We start from the raw sequence: 21,959 nt of genomic DNA on the forward strand, positions 1-21,959 counted from the left end.
AGGAAATTCCTTTTTGGAATTGGAGTTGCAGTACATGAGGTGAGCACTGCTGGTGTAGATCTACTTAAAGGTCTGTGATGTGTGTGACAAGGAGGAAGGGAGAGGGAAGGTTCTGGGAAGGGTTTGGTTCTGAAGGGAAGTTTACAAGATGTGTTTCACCCTCCAATGACAGTGAATTCCCCATGTTCGTCCCGTTGGAATGAGGGGACTGATAGCTGCCAGTTGGATTTAGTGTTCTGTGCTGCAAAATACCATGGCTTTCCTGGGCAATGAAGTTAAAACACCAATAAAAGCTTAGGAAAATAGGCTCCCTCCTCTTTCATTGCTCTCCAGGGGTTGTTACCTCAGTCCCTAGAAGACCTGGAGTGTGACTCCCTGGCCTTCTCCAAACAGGGATTGCACAGTCCTTGTGCAGGGGCTTTTCAGCCCAGGGACTTTTCAGCCCAGGGACAGAGCTGCTCAGCAGGCTGAGAGCATCTTGAACTCTCTTCTGAGGAGTGCTGGTGGCATGTTAAGGACTGTAGGTGTGCCAGGATGGGAGTTCCTGCCTGCTGGCAGGAGCTACTGCAGTGCTCCTGGTCCATGGCATTCCTGGTCCACCTCCACCTACGAGGAGGTGAACCATCTACCAGGGTCATTTCTGTTTTCTAGTGACCAAACACTCACTTGGCTCCTTGGTTGTCACGTGTGAAGTTCCTCATGTGTATTGGGACAGAGGTGGCTCTGCTGCTACAGCTCCCACACAGAGCCGTAGGTCAACCCCTCCTCCCACCCAAACTTCCCACCTGGATAGGATCCTTAGCATCACTGGTGCTTCTGTTCTCTGGATTATTGGATAGCTTTGGGTAGAAAAAGCTTTTGGAGGTCCCCGTTGGGTCCGAAAGCCTCGGAGAGGATCCTCGTGTGCAGGTGGGAGCCAGGGGGAGGTGTGGTGGGCTCACACTGACTCCAAGCTGATGGTTTGTGCCCCTGGGACCTTGGGCTTCAGGGTGAGCAGCTGGACAGAGCAGGGGTGTGCCTGGTGTTGAGAGTGGAGGTGAGAGAGGTGAAGCAATAGGGATCAGAATAGTTGCAGGCATCTTGACATCGAGGATCATACTTGGGCTCCCTGCAGAAAAAAGCTGGTGGAGGGGTTTGTTACAGAGTGTAACCTGCTCCAGACCCGTGGAAAGGGTACACACAGCCAGGCTGGGAGCACCAGCTTTGAGGAAGGCAGGTGGGGGAGTGGAGAATGTGTAATAATCTCTGCTCTCTCCATCACACCCCGTGCTCCTCTCCCCCATGGTATTTATCATGTTCCACAAGTTCTGCACTCAGGGCTGTGGCTTGTCCTGCAGACAAGACATGGTGTCAAAGTTTTGCCATGTTGAAATGGGCATTGTTTACTCTTTCACTCCTTGCATTTTTATGAGGAGCAGGGAATGATGACAAAAGCAAGACTTAAAATATGTTGAATGGGGTTTCTTTTCATAAAAGCAAAGCTGCTCCCTGAGCTTCTTTCTAGTCTGCTTGAAAATAAATTATCTGCTTGATTTTTTTATTTTTTTTTTGCACCACGTGTTACCAGAGGCAAATTTCTGGAGGACAATGGGGCTGATATTCAAGTAGCTGCTGCTCTGAACCACAACCTCCGACGGCTGAACTTCAGAGTGCCAGAAAAACAACAGTATTGCTTGCAAAGAATGCAGCTGCAGAGCCTGGCCTGGCTGTCAGGCTCCTCACATTAATGATCTCCCCAACTGCAAACGAAGAGGGAATTTGACTTTAACAATACCCCCAAACAATCGTGCAAGGGGATGATTTCATGCTTTTTTTTTCCTCGGGTGCTTTAAGACACTGAGCTGTAGCAGAGTGTGGGTTTCTTGATGAGATCTAAAGCTGGCTGGACTTGTTTTCTCAGGAGGAATTGGAAGCTGTTGGATGCAGAGGATCTTAGGAGGTTTTATTAGTGATGAAGATGTTCTGAAAGACTTTGCCAGAACACACTTTTCAAGAAGAAGGGCTTGTTTATCTGCAGGTTTGAGTGTTTGTCCCAGTTCTGCAGGAAGGTGACACTTGTTCTTCCTACCAACTTGACTTTGCCTAGGGAAAAAATCCACCTTTTCTGCATAATTGTATATGTTGGGTTATATTTTTCCACTTTTCTTGTTTCCAAGCCGTTTGACTGTTGGAAATACATTTCCTTGGTGTCCCGTGGTTCTTTGAGAGGCTTTTGACCAGGACTTGCAGTGACAGGACAAGGAGGAATGGCTTTGAGTTTAAGGGGGACACATTTAGATGGGATATTGTGAAGAAATTCCTCCCTGGGAGGGCGGGGAGGCCCTGGCACAGGTTGCCCAGAGAAGCTGTGGCCACCCCAGCCCTGGAAGTGTCCAAGGCCAGGTTGAATGGGGCTTGGAGCAACCTGGGCTAGTGGAAGGTGTCCCTGCCCATGGCAGGGGGTGGGACTGGGTGGTCATCAACGTCCCTCCCCACCCAAACCATTCTGTGACCCTGTGATTCATTCCTGTAAAATGTTTCTGAGGGATGTGCATTATTTAAGGCATTTGTAGAGTGATGCACTAAAATATGCAAATTTGAGAGTAACTGCAGCACTCAGGCCTTGGTTTTCTTACTGCTCGTGGTATGTGTGTCCAGTCATAACTCTGAGGTACATTTGGGGCTCACAGCCTGAAAAAAGCTTCCTATTTTATGGTAACTTCAAGAAACATGGGGGATTTATATAAATAATTTTTTATCCCTTCTTGTGTAGATTGTGGGATGTCCATCCTTACAAATGAGTTTCTGAGTGACCACAGGCTCCAATATTTTGGGAGTTCCCACAGTGCTCCCTTGACATCCATCCCAGAGCAGCTTTGTCCCACGTTTCCAGCACAGGTTCTGCAGGGAAAATCAGCTCTGTTCTATATATGCCTTTGTTTGTCTTTGTTTTGGTGAGAGAAACCAAGGTAGAACCAATTCCCCCAGTGAGACTTGCCTGTGCTATTGTTTCACAGGTTATTTTGAGGTCTGGCTTTCCCCTGGGATTTTTCCTCTCTTGGTTTTTTGACCTTTTTGCATCCTATAGTGATTCTCTTGATTAGAATGACTGAGTTGTAATGGCTTTACACGGTGTTTCTAAAATTAAAGGTAATTTGAGGGCTTTGATTTGGGTGAGGAGGGAAATGGGGGTGGTTCAGACTTCTCTGTCGCTGGGGCAGAGCCATGCAGGGAAAATTCCTGCTCCCAAGAGAGAAGTTGTGTGTGCTGGGCTCCTCAAAAATACTCTGGCTCTGGAAGTGCAGAGTCTGAGAGAATCAGTTCTCTGTGACTTTGAGGATGAGGAGTTTCAGTGAAATCATGGATGAGGTAATAATTCCTTTTAGACCTTCCAGGAGGGATGGTGCCAGAGCCAGGGTGCCCCATGATCCACAGGGTGATGCAGAGGTTTGGGTGGGAAGGGATCTTAAAGCCCATCCAGTCCCACCCCCTGCCATGGGCAGGGACACCTTCCACTGTCCCAGGTTGCTCCAAGCCCCGTCCAACCTGGCCTTGGACACTTCCAGGGCTGGGGCAGCTACAGCTTCTCTGGGCAACCTCTGCCAGGGTCTCCCCACCCTCACAGGGAAGGATTTCTTCCCAATATATTATTAATATCCGGGGGGTGATGAATGGAAAAATCCTCACTGCCCTTCCGAGCGGTGCCGGCTGCGCTCCCAGCCGGACACAGACAGGCCCTTCATGGCTGTGCCAGCAGCCCCAGTGACCCCCCACCTCCCACAGCTGCAGCCCCTGAACAAGGGAGCCCTTGAGTCATGGGAGAGAGACTTGACCTTCCTCAGTGCGGGAGCTCAGAGCTGAATGGGGCATTCCTGGGGTGGCTGCAAGGGCTTCCTTACCCTTTGCCCTGTCCCTGGTGCCCACAGTGATCCTGAGCACTCCCTCCCTCCCTGCCTGGACCTCTGAACCCTTCTGAGCCAGGCACTGGAGGTTAAATGCCATTGTTTGCATAATTAAAAGCTCAGTGGAAGTGTTCCCTCAGGCTGAGCGTGGAGTACTGGTGTGTCACTTGTTCAGGGAAACAGGGGTTTGTACCAGTTGTCTCAAAACAGCAGCCCGTGTGGTCACAATAAAAAATGTAGGCTTTATTGTTTTATTTCCTAAGTAAAAGGTGTGTTTCAGTCATTCACTCCTCACTGTCATTTCTCTTTCTGACTCAGTCTTATTAGAAACACAGAGTTTAGTGGGCAGATTACTTTTAGCCAATATTTAGTGTTTTTCTGAGTGATGAGTGACATCAGAATAAAACCTGGGTGAGAGCAGAGCAGCAGAGTGGAGGTTGTTCAGCCTGGAGGAACAGCCTGTTCCCGGGAGAAACCTGTTTGCTTTGACACCACTGGGGTTGTACCATTACAAAATCTGCTCAGGGTGAAAAGTGTCAGCTTTGGGCATTGTGCTGGGAGCAGCTCATGTGTCACTTTCCCAGATCCACAGGGTTTGGGGGCAGGAGGCTGCACATCCCAACGGGCTGGTTCTCCACTGCTTCCTTTTCAGTGCCTCTATTTCATCGTGTTTGGTAAAGCTCCAGTAAGGCATCCAAGCAATAACAGCATTTCACTGACATCTTAACCCGAATTATAATGCAATTTGTCCCTTCCATTAGTTCTGCAATGTTTCAATTTGAGTTAAATAAGTGGTTTAAAGAAAAATTCACTTTTTTGCTCATCCCTTGCTCTGCTGTGTCGCGGAAGGTGCTGGTGGTGCTCACAGGAGCCTCCTGCTCCAGTGCTCCGTGCCTGGGGCAGCCCAGTGGGGTGTGGGAGGTTTGGGAAGGTGGGCACAGGGAGCTGTGCCCCTTGTACTCGCCAGTTACCCCTTGCTGTAAAAGAGACCCTTCGGTTCTCCATCCAACCCTGCGATTGTCCTTCCTTAGGCAGGTAAATTTTTCTCATCGTTGCTCTTTTGGGGATGTTTAAAAGTCTGATGGTGCACGTGGTGAGGCATTTGGGAGCTGATCCCAGGTCATCCCGCAGTGTTCCGGGGCCCTTTCAGCCCCAACGGCTGAATCATTGCAACGACAGAAAAGCGGGAATTTTGCAGGCAGTGCAGACCTGCCTGCGCATGGACAGAGTGAAACAGAAACACCCTGGGAACCTGAGGAACGCTCTGAGGGTTTCTCTGTGGGAAACCAAAGGGTTTCCAAACATATCCCGTGGGTGGGTCTGCACTGGAGCTTGTTGGAGTAAAGCAAGATGCAGGTGTGAAATCTGAATGAAGCAGGACTGGGATGCTGAGGTTGGAAGGAGAGGTGTGTGCCTGGGAAATCACTTGGGAACGGCCTGGAGAGGGGAGGTGAGAGCCCCGGGGCTTGTCAAAGCAAAGAGGCCTTCAGTGATTATTCCCATTGATAGGGACTTTTATGGGCTGTAGCTTAAGGAGCTGCTCTCTTATCCAACCATTCACAGGAGGTGTTTATTCTCCTCTGCTCTTTCAAAGATGCTTTTGATGCCACAGGTTTTGTTCTCAGAACAATAACGTGCTTGATAACCTTTGGGGCTGCTTTTTGAAGCCTCTTGGTTCTTGTCTTGGGCTGTGTTTGGGTTTTCTGTGCATTTACAGCTTAAATAACTGTGATTGGGTTTATTCAGCATCAAGAAAACCCCATCCTAGTGGGAGCAGCCCTGGCTGCTGGTGCATGTAGTAACACACAGAAGGTGTTTGGTCCCTAATAAATCTTTGAATTCCTTATTTTATGAAGTGGGAATAGCTGGGGAAAATGCCACTGGTGATGAGCCGCCATGCCCGGGGGTAGCTGGGAGACTGGTTTCTTAGCCCAAATTACAATTTCTGGGTTGGGATGTTGATTTAAAGCCTGTGAAAGAGTTTTAAAGGCACCAGCAATTTTTTCCTGAATAAGAGGTCACTACATAAAAGTTTTGCCTCTTGGAAAAGCTTGTGTTATAAATGTCGTTGCTCTAGGTTTAAAGTGTTAATTTATGTGGCATATTGGGTTGGATTTAACGGTCCCTGAAGACCTTTGAATCTCAGTAGCTAATAAGGCTTGCAGAAGAGAGCTTCAGAGAGGAAAAACTTACTGGCAGTGAGTAATGCTGGTGAAAGAGCTCCAGGATTGAGCCAGTTTTGCAGGGAATAATTAGAAATGATCATGTCGGCCTTTAGTGTGTTTCATTATTTCCAGTATAGATCTCCTTGTGTCCCTGTCCTGCAGCCCCCCCATTTGTCAGGGAAGGATTCTCCCTGCTGAAACTCCTCAGGTTGAGTTTCCTCAAGTCTTACACTGCTTCCAAGGGGACACAGCTGCTTGGGATGAGCTGAGCATGCCTGAGCAGCCACCTCACATCTCCCTTGGCTCTCCCACTCTATCCCTGATGGAATGGGTTTGGTGTTCAGACTCCAATCTCTCTTCTCAGCTAAACCAGCCCTTCAAAAATGCTTGGACTTGTCCTTTCTCTTCCAGCTGGCCTTGCTGAACTTCTTTCACCCCGAGGAAAAGCTGCACGTCGGAGAAGAAGGGAGACGTGTCCGCCGGAATAAAAGGAGTAAAGGCAGCGAAGGGCCCGACGGTGAGTCCTGCTCAGCTTCTCTCTGATTTTGGTTCCCTTCCAGATGAGGAATTCCAGGAGTTCTGATTTCTGCAACTGTAGGTCAGGTGATTTGGTGTGAATTAATGCTGCTTAGGAATTCCGTCCTTGACTCCTCTGACAGCGAGCTCTGTGCTCGTTTTAGGCAGTAATTTGTACTTTTATGCCTTTATTTGTTGTTCTGCACACCTGTCTCTGCTCGAAGTCATCAAGGAGCTATTCATAATCCAACAAACAGCTGGGAACATCTGGATCATGAAATGGTAACTGCTCTAAGGGGGTTTTGCAATGCAGTGGAGTCTCAGGTGGGTTGAAAGCCCATGTGAAGGGAAGTCAGCATTGGATTAGAAGAGTGGAAAGGTACCTGATTTCAGTGTGAGGGATTTAATTTCCCATTCTGTATTTTTGTGATTGTTGTAACCCTAAGACATGAGCATTTCCTCCTGGAAGAGCTCCCGTGGTTGCCAACTGCAGGAAAGCACAGGTGCCCTTTTATATGGAGAGGAGAAAGGACTGGATGCCAGGGACAGTGGGGAAGGGAATGCTGCAGCAGTGGTCTGTGTGTGGCTGGGTGCCTGCTAAGCCCGAGGCCTGACTATGTTATAATCCTCTTGGCTGTCGATAGTTTTCCTGTCCAGCTCCATGAGTTTCCCATCTCCCCTGAAACCCTCGCGATTTCACAGTGGAAAAGCATTTCCCTGTGGCTCTGCTCCAAGAAAAAGCTTGGTGAAACTCCCTGGATTCCTCTTCCCCGGAACGCTGACAAGTATGATGCATTTGGTACAGACTCCCTGAGTGGTTCCAGCTCCGTGTGGTCCATCATCTCCGGGGCTGGTGTCGCTCTGGTGCTCACGTGGCTCAGGCAGGATCCGGGTCCTTTTCCAGCGGCTCCTTGAAATCTGTCCCAGTGTCTTCACCAGCCGCTTGTGTCGGTAGCAAGTTCCCACTGGATGCGAGCGGTGCCGATGGAGCGCTGCCGGCAGATGTTGGGAGGGATCAGCCTCGTCCCTCAGGCTGCCTCTGCACTGCCAGATGTGCAGAGAAACGCTGCAGGGGAGAGGGAGATGCTGAAAGTCGGTGTCTAACGAGGGCTTTGCTCATCATCCTTGTGCTTGGTTGGAAATGTGTCGTCCTCTTATGACTGGCATTCCTTTCCCAGATTTCCTTTACGTTCTCTGGATGCTCAGAGTTGAGTCGCTCCAGAAATGCAGGGCACTTCCACCACTTATCCAGTCCAGTCCAGGGAAGGGAGCTGGGGAAGGGGCTGGAGCACCAGGAGCAGCTGAGGGAGCTGGGGGGGCTCAGCCTGGAGAAAAGGAGGCTCAGGGGGGACCTTCTGGCTCTGCAACTCCCTGACAGGACCCTCTCCGGGGGGGTCGGGCTCTGCTCCCAGGGAACAAGGGACAGGAGGAGAGGGAACGGCCTCCAGCTGTGCCAGGGGTGGGTCAGATTGGACATCAGGAGGAATTTCCTCATGGCAAGGGCTGTCAGGCATTGGAAGGGGCTGCCCAGGGAGGTGGTGGAGTCCCCACCCCTGGAGGTGTCCAAGGAAGGACTGGACATGGCACTCAGTGCTCAGGGCTGGGGGACAAGGTAGGGGTTGGGCACAGGGTGGATTTGATGATCTTGGAAGGCTTTTCCAACCTCAGTGATTCTGAAATTCTTATCTGTATCTTTTTGTAAATTAGGGATTTTGACCCCATAGCTGCTAGACATGGGAAAACTGCCAGAGGGACAGGTCGTGTTCCTCATGGCTTTGGCGACTGGTTGCCTCGTGTTTGTCCCTGGTGGTTTTATTGGGTAGAGCTGCACTTAACAAGTGAGAGCTGTCAGGGCAGGGAGTGACCTTGCAACAACCGTGAAATCAATAAACAAGCAGAGCCTGTCCTTGGGGAACTTGTGCTGTTTGTTTTAGACCTACGTGAAGGAATCTTGGTGTTGGAGCAGGGCAATGAATCATTACACTAATAAATAAAGTCATGTCACGGCACTGATAACACCGTTTTCTCCGTGAGTTTTGCAAAGGGAAAGTCGATCAAATCTTTGATCTCCAAAGAGCCTCCAGAAGATAAAAGTGGATGAACTATAAATTCCCAGAAGGAAGGAGATGTGCTTTCCACTTGAGGCCTCGCTAATATTTGTCTGGAATTAATTTTATGAACTTTCAAGTCCTTTCACACGTGCAGTGAAAGACCAAAGTGATCCAAGCTTGTAAGCCATGGTTGGAGGGAGGCTGCTCCATCCCCTTCCCGGCTCTTCCAGTCCTGCTCATCTTGGTACCCACAACAGGCTACCTTTGATGACTTACGAACATCAGAAATAACCTGGTTTCTCCCCTAAAAGCTTTTTCTGTAGGAGAATTTACTTTCAAGTCTTCTGCTGTGAAAAAGGAGGGTTTGGGACAGGGCAGAGCTGGTTCCATATGGGCAGAGGAGAGTGATGACTGTGCCCAGAGCACAGAGCCACAGGGATGGAACGTGGGAGGCCACGAGCAGCAAAGCTGCTTTGGCACCTCTTTGTTAAAAAACCCAAGAAAAATTGCGTGAGACAGTGCAAAGCCATCGGTTGGATCCTGTCACTCCCAAACATGACTCCGGTATTCCAGGGGCTCCTCCTTCAAGGACTGTGGTTTCAGCCCTCTGACCCGCCTGACATGTTTTATGATGGTGTTTGCTTCATTTTGGTTTGTGTCCCCCACACATGGTGCCCTGGAGCCAGTTAGAGCAGCTGGGGTCGTGTCCTGGCCGAGGTGCCGGCCTGGCTCCCACCCCACTGTCCATCTGTCCATCCAGCCTTGGGACACTGTGGGGCATCACTGGGGGCTGATGCCTGTCCCAGTCCTGGGATCATCATCTTAAAGCCACTTTCCTGTCTGTGGCATCAAACCCAACATTTGCTCAGCTTTAAAATCTGCCACGAGTTTTTCCTGCTCCTCAAGGACCAGGATTATCCCTTTTACTCTCTCTATTTTTACTGTTTTTTTCTCCTCTGTGTTGCCAACTCCACCTGTCACGTAATTCCCTTTAGTTCCCTAAAACCTGACTCTCTCCAACGCCTCTCCTTCATTTTCCCCTCTCCCCCTCCTTCCCTTTTGCCCTGGTGTATTTATGCTGCTGTGGAACCTCTGTTGCTCCCAGATGAACAAATCATTCCGGAGCTGCTAATTAGCAACAGTTGTGCTAAAAGGAACCATCAAGAATGTTAAATTAGTCCACTTTTAAATAAACTGGGTATGAAATGTTAGATCTCAATTCCCAGAGTGTCAGTAAAAATGCTGCTGCTCTTTGCTAACAAAGCCAAAATCTGGGAGTAGCATGGTTGTAACTACAGAGACAATTCCGTGCTCTTGAGGTTATAAATAATGACAGAGCATTTACAAAGCAGATGTCAATAGGACTCTTTAAAAAACATTGTTTTAAACAAAAAAAATAGTTTCTTTTTCTCCTACTTTCATCTCTGTTCCCAGTTAGATCCCTGCCAGGCTGCTTTCCTGGTTTCTGGGTTTTTTGCTTTTTGGGTTTGGAGTTGTTGGTTTGGGTTTTTTTTTTTTCCCCTTCCTAGATTTTTTCGTACTGAGCTTGGTGAGAAACATGAGGGATTGTTATCCAGGCTTTGATTCGAAGCAGGGCAGCTGGGAAGAGGCTGAGCAGATGGCTGTCCTTAAGCTGACAACAATTTGGTTCCTACTACTTTGGCAGTTCTTCCTGCTGAGGAAAGTCCTGGAGGAGAACTCGAGGGCTTCAGTGCTGCAAAAGGCTTTTGGTTGAAAGGAAAAATAAATTCTGGGGGAGGAGAAGCTCCTCCCAATCCCTGCTTCTACCTGGAGCTTTGAAAGTGAGGCACCACCTACCTGGATCCAGAGTTTCACCCTCTTAGGAGTCACTTGGTGGTTTTAGGGCAGGTTTAGGATGGTTTTAGGATGATCTTTGGGTGGTCTTGGGATGCTTTTTGGATAGCAGGTAGCTGATGCCATAGCCTTGCTTTTTAGGGTGGTTTTAGGGTGATTTTAGGATGGTTTAAGGGTGGTTTTAGGTTAATTTTTGTATGTTTTTTGGGTGGTTTAGGAGGTAGCTGATGCCAGCCTGGCTTTTAGGATGGCTTTTGGATGGTTTAGCAGGTAGTTGATTCCTGAGCCTGGCTGGAGGTGCCTGGCTCCTGCTGGACTGCCCCGATCCTGCAGGTGCCATGTCCCAGCCATCCCCCTTCCCAACCTGGCAGTGCCCACCATGCAATGGGACTTTTTTTTTCCCCTTATTTTTTTGATATCCAGATCACAATAGCGACTTTTCCTGCCGGCTTCCTCTCCTGTGGAAAGGGCAGGTTCGTCCCTCTGCCTCCAGAACAATCGGTGCCTTTGTGTCAGCCCCGTGCAATTCCCAGAGCCCCGGCATTCCCAGAAACGCAGATGGATGCAGGGCGATAGAGCCTCATTGTGCTGCGAAACCATGGTGATGAGCACGCAGTAAATACAGAACATTTCCTGGATCCTGGAGCGCGGGAGACGCTCCCAAAAGGAAGGCTCACCACGGAGTGCTCACTCTGACTGATCTCCCCCAGAACTTCCCTGTGACATCCCCCTGAGCGGGAGAAAGGGGGGGATTCTGATGATGTCTGAGTCCTTGGGGACGATCTTCATCCCTTTCCTGGGGCGTTGCTGTCAGTATTTGTTACTACTGTGATAAAATTAAGGCTGCAGTTTATTTACAGAGCCTTATCCACATGTTGTTCCCAGGCTTATGATAACAGGGATTTGTATAAGGTTTTGTACCTTCATTCCCAGAGCGATGTTTAGGTGCTGGTTCCAGCTCTGTGGCAGCACTTGCACAAATTCCCAGAGAAGCTGTGGCTGCCCCATCCCTGGAAGTGTGCAAGGCCATGTTGGACAGGGCTTGGAGGAACCTGGTGTAGTGGAAGGTGTCCCTGCCCCTGGCAGAGGGTGGAACTGGATGATCTTTAAGGTCTCTTCCCACCCAAACCATTCCATGATTCTGTGAACTGCTGGAGTCCAGAATTCCTCACTGACCTCTGCTATGTTGCTGTCCCAGTTGGATGTTAAATATAAAAAGCAATTAACTTGCTGGGAGAGGTACAAGTCCAATTGCATGGTGGCTGGGATGAGGAATTGTCCTGGCTCACAGGGTTCACAGTGATCAGTGTGTTCTGACCCATCTGCAACCTCCGTTTGCCTCCTGGCCTCTTCTCTAGCCCTTCCAGCTGGGATCTGGATTGTTCCAGAAGACACTCTGCTTCATTATTTGGATGTTTGTGAGGCTGTGATGAGGTGCTGCATCCGTGGAGCTCCTTCGGGGGGGGGGTGTTTGTCCTTCCCTGGTACCTCCTGTCTGGTTCAGATAAGGCGGCAGGGTGGCCACTGGAAGAGTTTGAGTTGCTGGGGATATTCAGGAGGCTTGAGACGAGAAGGAATTCTCTGCTCAGTGTCCCCTCGGTGGCATTTTCAGACAGTTGCACTGACTGCACCTGTGGGTGGACGCAGAGCTGTCCTGATGGATCCTGGGTGCTCCCACAGGCTGTGCTGAAACTTGAAGTGAACTCCTCAGCCCTTCCCACAGCTGCGCGTCGCACAGGGCCCGGCGTTATTAGAAGTGACTGGTGATTCCGTCTGAATTCCACTTCTGAAAACCGGGGCTTTTCGGAACGCCTGGGGTCAAACACTGAACTTCAGGAATCTCAGATAGTTTCTTGTGTTACAAAACAGGGCCGGGGCTAAGGAGAGGGGAGCAGATGTTCCGGCGGGGCAGGAATGTGGCTGCAGCTGAGCCCCGTGGGTCTGAGCCGCGGGAGCCGCGCACCGAGCGCTGCGAGGGCTCAGCTCCTCCGGTGCTGCCGAGCCCTGCCCGCAGCCTCAGAGGCTCCACTGTCTGTTTACTGGGGCACGTGCAGCTGAGCTGGGGTTTCTGTGCATAAACCAGCTCTGGCCACATCCAGGGAGGGCTCTGCGGGCAGGCACGAGTTGCTCAGCACGTGCTCTGAGCCCATCCTGTGGCTCTAAGCCGAGGAGCTGGTGCAGAGCTGGATCACATCCACCTTCCCAGCAGGCAAGTGTGGCAGCTCCCACTGGGATCCTGCCCCAGCGACTACAAGAAGCCTCCTCCTGCAGGTTTTGGGCTGAATAAGCTTGTTTCTCTGGGGGCAGGACTGAGAGGGGATGTCACTGATCCACGGGCTGTCAGAGGAGGGGGCCAGGCTGTGTTCAGTCGTGCCCAGCGACAGGATAAGGAGCAGTGGCCATAAACTAAACCACCACAAGTTCCACCTCAACATGAGGAAGAACTTTCCATGGAGGGTGGCAGAGCCCTGGAACAGCTGCTCAGGGAGGGTGTGGAGTCTCCCTCTCTGGAGACGTCCCAAACCCACCTGGATGTGTCCCTGTGTCACCTGCTCCAGGTGACCCTGCCTGGACAGGGAGTTGGACTGGATGAATGAGGTGTGGGGCTGCCTGTTTTCAGGAGGGCTTTGTTGGCTGTGATCTATGGAGACACTGTTGGAGCCGTGTCTGACCCCGCTCCCACGAGCAGGGTTTGGGGCAGTCCCTTCATGGGTTTGGATGGACAAATACAGGAGTTGGCTGAGCCAGGCAGTGCTTCCCCATGTCCCAGCTGCTGCAGGGAATTCACTTGGGCTTCCCAACTGTGGTGGGGCCTCTCTTGGGTTTCCTTTTTCCTTGCCTTTTCTCCCCCTTTTTGTCTCTTCTTTTTCCCCCTTTTAAAATTCATCCAATCTTTCTATGAATGTGGGGGGGCATCTCTCTTGGGCTTCCCCTTTTCCCCCCTTGTTCCCCCTTTTCCTTCTCATTTTTCCCCTCTCCTTTTTCTTCTTCCTTTTTTCTCTTCTTTTTCCTCTTCTTTCTCCCTCTTTTCAAATTCATCCAGTCTTCCCAAGAGTGGTGGGGTCTCTCTTGGGTTTCCTTCTTTCTCCCCCTTTTTCCCCCTTTTTTTCCCCTTCTTTTCCCCCCTTTTCAGACTCATCCACACAGGAGTGCATGTGGGTGCACACAGACAGATCCTTGGATATAAATTCCACGCTGTTCCGTGTAATTAAACCATCAGTTCCCAGGCAGCTGCTCAACACTACAGAGGTTTTCCATCCAATTAGGCAGAATTACGTATGGGAAGGAGAAAAAACATGTCAAGTTCTGCAGGGATGAGGCAGTCCAAGAGATTTCCTCCCACCTGCCCTCGATTCCTTATGGATACCCGTGGTGGGAAGGGCGCGTTTCAAACATCCAGCAAACAATCTGGGAGAGCCTCTCGTAGGCCGGGTTAAAACCTTGCTGCAGCACCACTTGGGAATCATTTCTGCTGGAATTCATGACATATGTTAGTTGTTTATCTTAGTGGGATGTGACTAAAAATGTCAGAGTGTTTTGTGTTAAGCAACAACCGAATAAAACAAACAAAATAAAAACACAGCTGTAATACCACGCTTTAAATTGTTGGGTTCAAATATGTGGGATTGATAAAGTAAGCAATAGGGTGCAGTGGTGTATAGAAAATCAGCCTTGTGAGTCCAGCCAGAGACAAAAAAAGCCTTGAGATAGTGCTGTTGTTTGTCAGCTCTGCTTAAGGACCCAGTGCTTGGAATCCAACCTAAACGCCTGAAGGGAAACAAAAGGCACATCATCTCCTTCCATAGCCAACGAGAGTGTGGAAAATGAAATATGAAGGCCACAGGTTCTGGTGTGAACCCCAGGAACTTGGCTGGGACTGATTATGTGGGAGCGAGTTGAGAAGGGTGGGGATTTATGTTTGATTGGCTTTTTGTGTTTTTGAGGAGGCAGTGCAGTGTTAGTTTGCCAGCAACAGTGGCTCTGTAGTTAATTGGGAGCAGGATTTTGTCTTTGCTCGTGACCACAGTTGTGCTGTGGTGTCCTTGCACCTACTCAGCAGAGACTGGAGATGGTTTTTTAGAGCCTTCATGGTACCAGCAGGTTGTCCTGGTGCCTTGCCACCGATCCCAGGGTGGATCTGGATGGGGTGGAGGAGATGAATCAGCTTGGTTGTTCTTTGTGTCCTATAAAGTGATTCCCATTGCAGTGAGTAAGGACACCTCAGCCTTGCCCAAGAAAGCAGTGAGGAAGGATTTTCAGCAGAGCTCTGGATGTTGGAGAAACAGAGATGAGGAACTGGAGTGACTGGATCCAGCCCTCTTCCCCTAAACAGGACCAGCACTGTGACAGAGGTGACAACAGCAGAGGTGACAGACCTCTATAGGACACTTTCTGTTCCAGCCTGGTTCTTCTACAATCCTGCACCTATTTTTTTTCCTCATTCCTTAGGAGACACCCAGGGCTGGTGGGTCTCCACGTGCCCCAGCACCTCCCTTCAAACAGCACCTGATGACCTTTGAGTCCCATCATCCTTTTTAAGGTGGAAAAACCTGTTGAATGCATGAGAGCAGCTACATTCACCCTCCTTCTTCTGTCCTTTCCAGCTGGGGGGTTGCTCAGCATGGCACCTTTACCTGGAGCAGGTTGAAGACTGATGGTCCCTTAGGTCTGTCTCTTACTCGCACTTCAGTTCTGATCATCTTGAACTGCAGTAAGCAGACTTTTTTCCCTTGAATATGTGTAAAAATCAGGATAAACTACATCCCAACCTGCTGTCACTGTTGGCATTATCTCTGTTTATTTGTTTTCAACTATCCTTAACAGCTTGACCAGGTTATTCCCTGAAGAGTCTGGGTTGTGTCAAGGCAGGCAAAAATCTCTGAGTATTGGCAGGAGAAAAAAAACTTTTCTCAACAACAACAGCAACAACAAAAAAAAACCCCTGTTCCGTGATGAATATCTTGTGTCATCTGAAGCTGCTTGAGAGGAGAGATTGTGGCTCTCTGGCATCTCGTGTCGCTCCAGGGGCTCCAGGGATGGCTTGGGATGAGCTGTGGCTTCTCTCCGTGTGTTTTCAGACCGATGAGCTTGAACTGGAGTCTGGTGTACGGGATCAGAGGAATAGGGAGGGAGCAGGCTACTGATCCATGGAGCTCCTGGAGCAGCGTCTGCTCATCTGCATGACACATGGATGGAGGCTTGTCCTTTGGTGGAATGCAAGGAGGGGAGCAGGGAGGCAGCACAAGGCCACTCTTATACCAAAGCCACCACAAGAGAAGTGATTCTCAGCCCTTGGTGTCGGTGCACAAGCTCTGCTCACACCCTTTGGCCAAGCAGCCCCAGAAGTGACCTCAGTGTGGGACAATTCCCCTGGAGATGTGGGAAAAGTCCATCAAAGAGCTGAAGAATTGTCTCAAAAAGTGGATGTAGCCAAGGGAGTGCCTCTGGAGAGCCCAGAATGAGCTGCAAACTCTCCTTGATCTCCCAGGCTGGAGGAGACTGGCTTTGGGAGCCTGGCTTTGGGTGTGGGGCAACTCAGTCTGGCACAGGGGTGGGGAATCAGAACTGTCAGCCATGAGTTGGCTCTGAGCCATTTTTGGGGACTCAGCAGCCTGTAACTCTGGAGTGGGATGGGGCAACCATTGAGCAAAGGCTGCTGAAGTTTTGGGCTGTGTCTGTGCTGTGCAGGTGGAGCAGCAGGGGGGGATGTCCCTGGGGGGCCATGCTGGGAACTGCTGCGGGAGGAAGGATGAGGAGGGAGCACTGGTTTATGGGGTGCTGGTTTATAGAGTGCTTCTGTGGAGCTTCTCAGTGTTGGATGTATCCAGAAACAGACCATTTAGGCCTTTTCACATAAAAATTTCCAAGAGTTTTGAAACAAGATTGAAACTGAATCAGGGAAGCTGAATGGCCCTGGGCTCTGCCCTACACAGGAACACATCAGGCAGTGCTGTTTCATCCTTCCCCTGCTTTGTACAATGAGTTCCCTCTGTTTTCTTACAGAATGTATTCCCTATATTCAGATTTGTTGAAATTAGTTCTAGTCTTGTACTGGAGCATCACATCCCTGATTTGGGTCCAGCCTGAATGTATGGGCAGCATCTTCCCTCCACACTTAGCAGAAGACCTCCCTTCCTTATCCCACCCCTCAAAAAACCACTCTGGCAAGGCACACCAGGAGTTTGGAGTAGCACAGGATATGTTTTACTTCTGGGATATTTTCCTTGATCTATAATTTATCATCTTTTCTAAATATTCTGGAGTAATAATGCCAAAGCTGCTCTTCAAGACCTGTTACCTTTCTGCCTGGAGTTGATAAAGCAGCACTTTCTTTTTCAGGGAAAGGGAAAAAATTCCTCTTGTTCCAGTGTTTGTATCACTGACTGATAGTTCAGTAGGGTCCAAGAAGCTTTCATCTGGATAGACCAAATTTCCTGAAAATGTTGAAAACATATTGGTTCCAAACCTCCCCCAAAGCACATGTTCTAGATTAGGCATGTGTTGGGAGCTGACATCCCTCTCTCCCCAACTCCACCGTAATCTGGCATTAATAAGGCCATGCTTAAAAATATTTGAAAAGCTTTACATATCTCCTACCCATGAGAATGAAGTGAATGTCACTGCACTGCTGCTGTGAAGGAAACAACTGAATTTTGGAGGTTTGACCAAGTGGAGGGTTTTGATCTTATTCATTGGGACAATTTACATCCACGTCAGCAGGAGGTTTGTCATCACTCGAAATCTCAGGTAACACTTGAGCTTCTCTTTTCACCTTAGTATTGGTCAAGTAGGGATAGAGGGGTTGGTTGATGGGCAGGATTTATAGAATCACAGCATCACTGAGGTTGGAAAAGACCTCCAAGATCATGGAGTCCACCCTGTGCCAGAGAGAGACCCTTCATCAGGAACTGGAGTGGTGGGACAAGGAGTAATAGGTTCAAACTGAAAGGGGGGAGATTTAGGTTCAATATATGGAAGAAATCCTTCCCTATGAGGGTGGGGAGGCCCTGGCACAGGTTACCCAGAGAAGCTGTGGCTGCTCCTGGATCCCTGGAAGTGTCCAGGTTGGATGGGGCTTGGAGCAACCTGGGATAGTGGGAGGTGTCCCTGCCCATGGCAAGGGATGGGACTGGATGAGCTTTAAGGTCCCTTCCAACCCAAACCATTCTGTGACTCTATGACTTAACAATTTTATGTGTATTTTATGAAGGACTGAGAAGTGATGTGACAGTTCTGGGTGATGCTGACATCTCAGTAATCACCAGGATTTTGTCTCTGATTGTGTTTGTAACCTGGGATGAAAATAATTTCTCAGTATCTCCACCCTCTCATCTCTCAGGGCAGAACAGTGATGGAAACAGGGATGACTCACTTGAGTTATCTGGTCTTACATATACCCCAGACCAGTCTGGTGCTTAAATAAGGAGATCGGTGATTATTCCATAATAACTTAGTGCCAGGAAAATAGACAAGGGACACCTTAATAATCCCAGGGGGCAGCAGTGAACTCTGAAAACAGGTTGGCACGGCCTGCAAAGGATGGATGGACACCCAAAAATGGTGCTTGCTGCTCCATACCTTCTCCAAACTGGAAGAACACCTTGAAGACATCAATTGGTGTCTGTTCTAAACAGAGTGATGCAGCTAAAACATGGTTGTGGCACTGCATGACTTCATCCTGCTCTTGGCAACTGGGAATTCAAGCACATTCAGCAGCCTCTGTAGGTATGTCCTTTGTTTGACTGATTTCTATAATAGTCACCCTTTTATAGGTTTTATATAAAATAAGTGTAATTACAAAGATCTGTTCCCATCAGTAAAACCAGTTTGAACTGTTTTGCAGGAATTTGAACTATTTCTTGTTAATCCACACACACACAGCTAATAAGGGAATGCAGGGTTTTTTAATATCCTATTTATATCAGCATATGTCCTAAAGAAGTTTGGGATATTTCTGTATTTATAGTAAATCATAGCAGTGTGTAGCGTGAGGAAAGAGAAATCAGAGGGGGGGGGAGAGTAAACCCTATTAATCTTTATAAGAGAAAACATGTCACATGTAATATCCTTGAGTTGCATCACCATCTGGTTTTTTTTTCTGAAGCCCTTGGAAGTGGTCCAGCAGATGGTAGGGCTGCTGGGGCTGGAACCTGCTCCCTCAAGCATGGTTAGATGTCTTCTGCTGCTTGCTGGGCCACAGCTGTGGGTTTGTGCACCAAAAACTCATCTCTTGCAAATGTTTTCTTCAGCTCAAAGTGAGAAGTCTGTGTCTGAACCCACTGTGCTTCTGCTAGAAGTGATTTGGAATTGTTTGGAGCCTTCCACTTGTGGTGGCTCTGCGGGATTCCAGGGGGGCTCTTCTGTTTGGGTTGGGGTTTTGTCATCATATAAAGTTGTCCTTTCCTGCTTGTACCTTTCCCTCAAAGTTTACCACTCTTGCTGGCTTGATATTCCCTCCTTTTTTGTTATCCTTCCCTTTTATTTCCCAACACGTGTGGAAAATAAGCTTTTGGAGAAGTCTAGCTCTGGGATGCTGCTCAAAACCAGGGTCTCCAAAGCCCAGAGTGCAGCATTCCTGCTCTCACCTTGGCTGGGGAAATCCCATCCTGGGATGGAGAACTCAGCTGGCAGAGGATGGAGCTGACCTGAGTTACTGCAGCAGGAGTCAGAGGCTTTTCCCACAGGAAATCCAAGGAAAGGGAATATAAATGTTAGGAGGAGATCAGGTAGCTTAAACATTTCAAGTCAGACCATAGCCTGCCCCAGAGCTTCAGTAGTTAGGCAAAAATAACCTCCCAGAGGGACTGATAAGCTTTGGAGAGACATTTCAGCAGCGACCAGTGACACCAGGTCGCTTCAGTGACTTCTTGCTCTGAGACAGAAGATCCCCTCCAAGCCTGTGCTCCTTCTCAGGGGCCTTCTCATTTCCAACTGGATGATCTTGGAGAGCAGTTCACACGTGTGAGGACATGCCAGTGCTGTCCTTGAAGCCCTGACAGGTCTTCTCCCTCCGTGCCCATCACCAGAGCCTTTCCCAGCGGTGCTTCCACCCTTTCCCAGCATTGATGGCTTGCTTGACCACTTCTTGACCATCCCAGGAGCCTTCTGTGAAACTCTTCTCATTTCAGCTCACCTTTCTGCATTAGATGATCAGGGTTGGCTGAGTTGCTCCCAGGATTTTCACACCCGCTCCCTGAGGGGCAGCAGGATTTCCCCTTGTCTTCCAGAGGTGTTCCCATTCTAGGATTGTATTTCTGCCTTGCCTGGCTGAGTGACAGCAACTGAGCACGTGCAGGTGTTGTCCTGAGGAGCTCCATGATCCAGTAGAGCAGTTTATTATTTCCCATGTATATATATTTTATAGGACTATATATTTGGTATGACTGAACCTCATTCCATGCTTATTATCCTTCAAAGCCATCCAGCCTGTCCTCTCTGCTATCCCAGTCCTCTTCTGTATTAACAGTTCTGGTCCACTTCCCTCCCTCTGGCAAAGCTAAAACAAGGGAGTGAACAGAGCTGACAGCTCCTTCAGGGAGGAATTAGAGTTTAAATGTAGATTTAATTTCAGCTGAAAGACAGGAAATGTAGAAGGGGAATGGTCTTCCCTGGGTCTGGGGTCTGGTTTGACCTCAAAGGTATGCAGACAGCATGTGGAAAGGGGGTTGGAAGAAGGCAGGATTAGTGGGAATAAGGGTAGAAGTCCAGAAGGATAACTCTGCTTGGGTGGCTGTCATGTTTGATCCTGGCAGTCAGCACCAGGAGCTGGATCTCCAGGACATTCCTAATGGATGTGTAAAGGGATTCATGAGGAATGGGGGTGACACAGGAAAAGTGCACTTAAGGTTATTTCTATAAAGAAGGGCAGAGAGGTGCCAGGGAGCAGCTGAGGCCTTGGATTGCTTTCAGATCCCATCAGGACAGGATCAGGGACACCTTCCACTATCCCAGGTTGCTCTGAGCCCTGTCCAACCTGACCTTGGACACTTCCGGGGATGGGGCATCCGTTATATTATAACAGTATTATTTGTGTTCAACCACTGCAGCATTTAACAAGCTTTACTGCTTAAATATTGGGTTCTGGCCTCTGGAAAACCTGGCAGAAAGGATTTTTTAATTATAATTTTTCTCCTCTGCACATCAATGTTTGGATAATGTGCATGAAGTCAAGTTTTTAAGCCTTGCGCCTCAGCACCTTTTGTTCTGAGGGAGCATTGATCTGAAATTTCCGTGGCCCTCAGCTTCTCAGACTCAGTAATTTATTACCATTGTGGCCTAAATTGAGCAAGAGCTCATGAATTGAGCTCATTTTGAGCAAAAATGAGCAAAACTTTGTCTTCTGCTCCACGAGTCGAACCTTCAGCTCCGCGCTGCAGTTAAATCCCCCACCCTCGCTTTTGGGAGGCAAACAGATGCAAACCCCAGAGAGTCAGAAGCTCCCAAGCCTAATAACGCTGGGTTTTTTTCCCCCCCCTCGTGTCAGGAGTATCCCCCGTGTTTGTCGAAAGATTCACTTGCAGGGCCGTAACATCTCTCTCTGCCGTGCCTGGAACAGATGCGCGTGTTGTAATATGGACTGCGAACATTGACATCCCATGTGGTTCTCATTCCTCCCATTCATCTTTGAAGCTAATGGGTTGCAGGCAGCCCCGATGTGTCTGGCTGGCCGCAGCTATTTGTACTTTCACTCTGGTCGTGGCGCTAATGGTGTGATATATGGAACATGAAATAAACTCTCGTGACTCCGAGGGCTGCGCAGGCACAGGCGCGGCACTCCCCTCTCGCTGCCTTGGGCTGGGGGGCAGGGGGGGATTTTTAAAGGACTTTTTTTTTTCTTTTCTCCTCGCTGGAAATGTTGTTAACCAGCTGGTGCCTCCAACGAGGGCTGGTGGAGCTCGGGAATGGCAAAAAAAGTGGAGCTCGTCTGCCCTGCCTAGGTCTTGCAGTTTGTCTGCTCGTGGTGGAGCTGCTGGTGTGGCTTCCTGGTGAGATCTGGGCCTGGCATTGCTGGAAACCCACGTGTTGTCCCGTCTGCCTGTTTTAATAGTGTGAAGATTGTAAAAAAAATTAGATTGTAAAAAAATTGGATTAGCAGACATAGTATTTTAAATCATAGAATCACAGAATGGTTTGAGCCGTAAGGGATCTTAAACTCATCTCATTCCGCCCCCCGCCATGGGCAGGGACACCTTCCACTGCCCAGGTTGCTCCAAGCCCCGTCCAACCTGGCCTTGGACACTTCCAGGGATGGGGCAGCCACAGCTTCTCTGGGCAACCTGTGCCAGGGCCTCCCCACCCTCCCAGGGAAGGATTTCTTCCTAAAATTTATAGATAATGCCTTTTATAGATAATTCCATAATTTTCCCATGACTCAACAGCATAATGTATGGAAATTATTATTCCAGTTAAAAAGGCATCAGTGATGTTTCCGGGTATTTCTCTGATCCTTCCCTCATCTTTCCTTTTACCAACCATGGAAAAATGGCACTTCTGTTGGGAATTTGCCTTTCTCCACCACCTCAGGCTCAAAG

General features: G+C 49.1%; 1 protein-coding gene across 3 annotated transcripts in view; it reads left to right on the forward strand.

Annotated features, from left to right (window-relative positions):
* EDA (ectodysplasin A) overlaps nucleotides 1–21,959 on the forward strand; it is a 67,260-nt gene that overhangs the window by 32,299 nt on the left and 13,002 nt on the right. For all 3 annotated transcript variants that reach the window (XM_051789616.1, XM_051789626.1, XM_051789635.1), the window contains exon 2: nucleotides 6,458–6,563. In XM_051789616.1, the coding sequence (XP_051645576.1) occupies nucleotides 6,458–6,563 (106 nt within the window). The remainder of the gene's footprint in view (nucleotides 1–6,457; nucleotides 6,564–21,959) is intronic.

The sequence above is a fragment of the Manacus candei genome, unplaced genomic scaffold, assembly GCF_025592945.1.
Source record: "Manacus candei isolate 608988 ecotype Guabito, Panama unplaced genomic scaffold, ASM2559294v1 h1tg000003l, whole genome shotgun sequence".
NCBI lineage: Eukaryota > Metazoa > Chordata > Aves > Passeriformes > Pipridae > Manacus > Manacus candei.